This window comes from Corvus moneduloides, chromosome 4 (genome assembly GCF_009650955.1).
Source record: "Corvus moneduloides isolate bCorMon1 chromosome 4, bCorMon1.pri, whole genome shotgun sequence".
Classification (NCBI taxonomy): Eukaryota; Metazoa; Chordata; class Aves; order Passeriformes; family Corvidae; genus Corvus; species Corvus moneduloides.
Window position 1 is genome coordinate 8,894,147 of NC_045479.1, and position 6,351 is coordinate 8,900,497.

Below are 6,351 nucleotides of genomic sequence, written 5' to 3' on the forward strand. Positions count from 1 at the left end.
TCTCAGTGGAACAAGCAAAATTTAATAGCAGTGATAAAAAGACAAGATGATTGATGAAACCTTTCATGAAAGTAAGTGCCTTTCTTTTAATTTTTGCCCTTCTCAGCATGTTTGCTTTCATCAGCTTCCAAAGGCTTATATTGCCTTTGAAAGTTTCAGGTACCTCCCTTAGTTTCTTCAGCCAAGTTAATCTCCACATGCTTTTCCTGAGTTACCCATCTGAGGTCTTCAGAGTATTTTGGACGAACTGTGCTCATAGCTGAGAAAAGTAAGGATTTCAGAATTGAATGGAAAAACACGTTCTGAAGAAAGGAGGTTCCGGATGCTATGAGCCACTCTCGGGAAGTCTGGTAGCCATAGGACAAACCATAGAGCACAATGAAGAAGGATGAGAGCACAGTTATGGTCAGAACCACTCCCCAGGCCACAAAGACACACCACCAGCACAGCAAGGGCTCAGTGTCTGGGATCTTGCGAAGCTGCCTGATGGTAGTGCTTAGTCTCCTTGCTTTGGAAAAGATGCCCCCTTCTGCAAAACTGGGACTTGACTTCTGGGACTTTCTACCCACCTGAGGGGAATTCACAGTTATCGTCTGCTCCTCTGTGTCAATTACATTTGCATCTTTTTCAGATATTACACAATTATTCCAGTACCTAGAATCTACCTTTGGGTACATCTTAGTCACAACAGGAGGAGGGTCCTTCTGGGAATACTTAAATAAGGCAATTATTAACATTTCCATGGGGAGGGTAAGCAAAGCACATTCAATTCCTACTGTTATTGATCTCAAATACCTCAGGTATATTGGAGTTTCTTCATCCTTTTCAGCATTAAAGAACATAATGTTAACAAGCAAGGTGAATAATATTACTGCTAAAAATGTAGACAACCTTTGGAACCTGGTGAAAGCCCCAGCAGTAACAGGAGCAAAAATTGAGAGCCATAGGTGGTATTCTGTCAGTCTCCTGTTAAAATTAATAAGAAAATAGTCGAATTTGGGTAGAGGTGTCTGGGGGTCTATGACAGAAAATTTCCAGTCTTTCAAGGGTTGGTTCTTGTCAAAGGAAAGCCATTTTCTGCACATAAAGAACCAGGCCTTCCTGGTGGACATGTCCTCAACTTCAGCTCTGCTTAAGAACCAGGTTGGAGATGTGCCTTCGTTGTTGAGCCTGACCTTGAAGGAACGAATATCTCCCAAGTCTCTCTTAGTAGTTATCAGAAAGCAATCAATGCTTCCCCGTTGGAAAGCTGGAGAAGGCTGGTGCCATAAACAACGGAACTTACTCTTGCCCTGCTGGCCAATGAGCTGCAGAAAGACCTCTACTTTGGTCCCAGCATTCCAGCGACTGCCTGTGTACAAAGTGACCAAAAAGCTCCCTGCATCAGAGGCCTCATTGTCTGGCAGAACGATAATGTACTTGATCTCCTTCTCAACCCTGTCTCTTCTTATGGCCCAGCAGCACAAAAGTAAGTAGACGGCAAAAATAGAGAGCACTGTTATGAGGGCCAGTGGGTTTTTAGGTATGTCTGCTATCAGGTTTCTCCCCAGATCTACTGTGTTGGGAAGAACTACTACTTTGGCTGCCAGGAACTTGATGTTGGATGCAGGAAGGGCTGACAGACTCCTGCGATTCCGCCTGGAGTCACAGACACAGTGTACCTTCTGCCAGTTGGTCAAGGAGCCAACCTTGCATGTGTCTTTGTTCCACTGACTTCCAATCCCATCCAGAAATAGGCAGTGGTCATTAAAAATGTATATGCCCACCAGTTTCCGGTTTGGGTACCTTAAGACATAGCGTGTCTCCAAGACAACGGAGATGTTCTGAGTGTCTGTGCCATTTTCCTGCACTATGGTTGTCAGCAGGGACTGTGGGAGACAGACAATATAGGGACCTGTAATGCTACAGTCAGCAACGGCTGTCTCATTCCCACTTGCAACTGTTGGCATGTTGTGAAAAGCAGCAAATGAGGCCACGGGTCGAGCATGAGTGAGATTGGTACCTGTAAATATCAGCACCTTGAAAGTAGCTTTTAATTTTGTCATGATCTGGAAGTTTATGCTCGTGGTAGTTTTACTGACCTCAAAACTAAATCCTCCAGTTGTGTAAGCTTCTGTTTTATCAGGTCCCATTACTAAATGAAAAGTCGTAAGTCCACCTTTCCTGGCAAGAAAAATGTCTGCTCTTTCAGGCATGACTGGAAGTAGATCCCCATTAGCCTTAGTCTCTGTCATTTTAAACCCCAAGACCATTGATATGATATCTGATGTGTAACCTAACCAAGGGAAGGGATTCTCATCAAACTCAAAAATGGCAGTCGAAAACACAGTATCCTGAGTCAATCCTGCATCATCTCCTTCTCTCAGTGTTGGATAAAAGCAGTTCTGGCAGGTGTATGTGGCAGGCAAAGCATTTGTAATGTTCCAGGCTTCATTTTTCTTCAGAGTGATATTCCAGTGTCCTGTTTCCATTAGAGTTTCTATTTCTCCGGGGACTTTTCCCCAGAAAACTATATCTGTTACACCTTCCATGATGGAGAAAACATGTTGAATTCCATCTGCACTGACATTCTTGAGACGCAGAAGATCAGCTCTCAGGACATTGGACAAGCATCTTAGTATTCCACTGGTCTGAATTTCTGCTTCCTCAGACCAATGGATCTGACTCCTCTGTCTCTTCAGAATTCCTGTTACTTCTGTCAGTTTCCCAATGGCAAGGTCTAGTGACCTAACATTCATTTTCTCAACTGCCTCCGTGACTTCAGAAAGAACAGCCAGTACTTGGTTGACTTCCATGATGCTATTTACTGAAATATTCAAGACTGTTTTAACCACAGCTTCCCGAAGCTGAGCCTGAGGGAGCTGGACAGTTGGTGTGTCTTTAACACAGTTTAAGAGTGAGGCTGCAAGATAAGCCAAATAACCAGCTCTAAGACGATCCCCAGTCTGCTGAGCAGATGTCGATGCGCTTAAACGGCTTGCTGAGGCCAGCAGTTCGTGAAACACAGCTGAAAGGGATTGAGTTTTAAGTGGGTTCTTTACGTAGGCACGTAAACTCACTTGGGTAAATGCCCCAAAGGAATCACGGACTTGAACGTAAAGTGTCAAAGTGTACCTGTGGGAGGGCACTCCAACTGGGAGAAAAGATGGAGGAGTTTTAGGCTCAGAACCAAAGTACAGAATTGTGCCAAACGTGTTTTCCACCACAGAAGTTACTGTGGTAGTTTGGGGTACGTTGGAAGCTACAATCACTTTATATGTCAGAGGTAAATGTCTGTCAGAAAATCCTTTACACTTAACAACAAATTTTGTCAGAAAGGCTATACCGTGACGTGGGCTGATGTTACACCTGCCGGCCCGTGGTGGAGTATTTACCTCAAAGGGTTTTCTGTTGGATGAGGTCCTACCATCCCACGTAGTTACTCTTACGTGAAGTATGTAGGAGTGATATGCAGGCTTTGTGAATGTCAGAGCATGTATAGATATGTAAGCCCCAGACCTTCCCGTTGATGTTTTGGAAGCCCAATCAAAATGAATTTCTTTGGAGGTGTCTGAAAAAAGGGACCAGTAGTATAGTGGCTTGTTTCTTGGTTTACAGTTTGAGCATTTTCCAGACACAGCAAATCTCTCTGTTGGAATTAAAGAGCTACCACAGTTTTCAAGGCATTTCAAATCCAGAATGAGTGGGGGACCAGGATCCACCTCTACAACTTGATCAGCATAAGCCTTCCTTCTGCCCTTTTGAATCACCAGGCGAAAGTAGTATAAGGTGCTTCCTGGGAGGGATTCTGGTGGTATTTTTTGAATGGGACCTGAGGGTGTTATCCATCTCAAATCCTTCTGGAATGGATGGCATCTGTTTTTCAGGCTGAATTTCATGATTTGATAGTCTGCCGAGTCTTTAGTGCAGAACCAAGTAAATATCAATGGTCCTTCCTGTGAATCAGGATCAGAAGATTCAGAGCCATCGAGAGTCCAGCTCTCAGAAAAACCCACTGTGCGGACTGAGCCTCCTGAAATATTTGCCACTAGATCAGCTCTCTCAATCTGAACAAAAATCATATCATGGGCCTTGAGGACCGTTGTGGTCCTAATTGGGACTACCTCAGCACTGAAAAGAAACAGATACAACCCATAATCTAAAGTATTACTGGGAACAGTTAAATGTATCATGTCTACGCCAAACATTGCAGAAGTGTTTACTGGATTTGACCAGTCCGGCTCAGTTTTTATGTCCTTAGCAGGATAGACTCGCCAAAGGGGTTTGATAGATATGCCAATGTAGCAGTCTATGTCCAACTTGACAAAGAGGTAAAAAGATAATGCCTTTTTCTTGTACAAGATAAAGGATCTGGGCTCAGGTCTCTGAATCCAGCACCTGGTTATCTTACACTCTTTTTTCTCACAAACCACTGGTGCTTCTATGGTTTTTGCAGTATGGTTGTTGACCCTGACGCTTAAAAGAGCCGGTGTAGGTGCACTGCTGGTACAGTTCACTTTTGCCACAAACCCCGTGTATTTCTCTGCATCAAAGGGTAAAGCAGAGCGACGGACAAAACGTGTGGCATTTTTTACGTGGTCGCTGTACGTGTAGGTGCTACTCTGAACAATATGGTCTTTTTTTGTGCCAAAAAGCTGCAGATGGAAGGTCCACTCGCACTGTAGCATCGGATGTTGTGCAGGGATAAACCACACTAAATAACTAAAGTTCTGCAGAAGAGAAGGACGGCCACTGCTGAAAACATGGACATCAAGATCTCTTTCTGCCAGAGACCTAATCAAAGCCCTCTTCTGATTCATATAAAGGTACATTTTGAACTTGTACCACTGTAAGGCCACAAATTCTATGGTGAGTAAGTAGAAGAGCTCCTTGTGTTGGTAGAACACAGTGTGTGTGTTAGGGCAATCTGTGGAAATAGTGCTGTTGTTGTCTTTAGGTGTGTAAAATGTTCTCTGATTGTACCTGAAAATGTAAGTGCTGCTGTTGGTCTTCCCTGGACAAAGGTTGACATGGATGGGAGTTTCTTTGCCAGCAGTTAAGCTCAGGGTACCATTGAGCAGGTGCAGTTCCCCTGCCAATTCCTCAAACCTCTTTCCATCAACATGGAAGTAAATGCTGGCCACCACTATCTCATCCAGGCTCTGAGGTGTAGAAATGGCACAGAAGCTGCTCAGCAGCGTAAATGAACTGTAGGAGCAGAGCCAACCTCCTATAGCTTGTGTGTCCACCAATCTGTAGGCAAGTGTATTCAGGGTAAGGGGCTGAAGCCACCAGGATAAGCTGAGGGGCTGCTGAGGAACACTAAGGAGCTTGGAGCTGATACTGAGGACATGCAGCAAGTCAGGCTCCACCTTGAGAGAGAGGTTGAGGCTTATGTGAGGCATCTGCTCAATACTGACCAAAGCAACGTGGATCCCAGGGTGCCTGTAGCGCACAGTCAAGCGGTAGCTGTAGTAGGTGGCACAGGTCTGTTGCAACTCAGCTGTTGGGTAGACAGCAGGTGATGCTGTGTCCTGGTGCTCACTGCTGGGAAGGAGAAGGGTCGAGGGTACGCCTTCCTGGCTGCTGAAGCGGTACTGCCAGCCAGCACTCTTGAGGCGTGCACACCAGCCCAGCTCCACCGGCTGCCACACGTGGATGACGTGTGTCTGCGGCCAAAGCACGAACAGCCGCATATCCTGCTCCGAGATCTCGACGCTCACGTTGAGGTGAAAGCACTCGGGTGCAGTGCAGGAGGCAGACGAACATTGCACTGTAAGAAGGCTGGAGGCCCCGGGTGAGGGAGCTTGTCCTGTCTGCAGCACCACCTGGCCTGACCAGCGTGAGATGTTCCTCACAGAGGCCGAGTTCAGGTACCAGAGGCAGCCAGGTGGGGATGGTGGCTGCCCCTCCTCCCCCTCTACGTCCGGCCCTGCTCCTGGAGCGGGCTGGTAGTGCAGGGTCACGGTGCTGTTCCACAGGCACGACACCCTGTGCTCGTTGTCCTGCCGCTGGAAGACTTGGCCGTGAGGGCCCGGGCAGCTGACCCGCAGGGGTGACGGCTGGAGACGGACGGCGGACGCCGCCAAGCTCCGGCGGCAGCAGGCGAGCAGCTGCAGGAGGAGGAGGAGAGCGGCCATCGCGGCCAGAGGGGACGGGGCAGAGAACGCGCGGCCTCCCGGGTGCTGCTCGTTGGGGTGGCCCAACGGCTGGGACAGCAGCCCGAGGGCACCGGAGCCTCCTCCGGCGGGAAGCCGGAGAGAACACTATTTAACCTCGGACACTGCGGGCCGGAGGAGGGTCCAGAAGAAGGAGCAAAGATTTGGGGGCCAATAATCGCCACCAAACTCCCGCCGCCGTCCCTCAGCTCCG

At 47.5% G+C, this 6,351-nt stretch overlaps 1 protein-coding gene across 1 annotated transcript; it reads right to left on the reverse strand.

Moving 5' to 3' along the window:
* Positions 1–39: 39 nt before the first annotated feature.
* PKDREJ (polycystin family receptor for egg jelly) lies at positions 40–6,301 on the reverse strand. Its single transcript, XM_032105512.1, has one exon. It carries the CDS (start codon positions 6,117–6,119, stop codon positions 156–158), a length of 5,964 nt encoding a protein of 1,987 aa, XP_031961403.1. The 5' UTR covers positions 6,120–6,301; the 3' UTR covers positions 40–155.
* Positions 6,302–6,351: the final 50 nt, after the last annotated feature.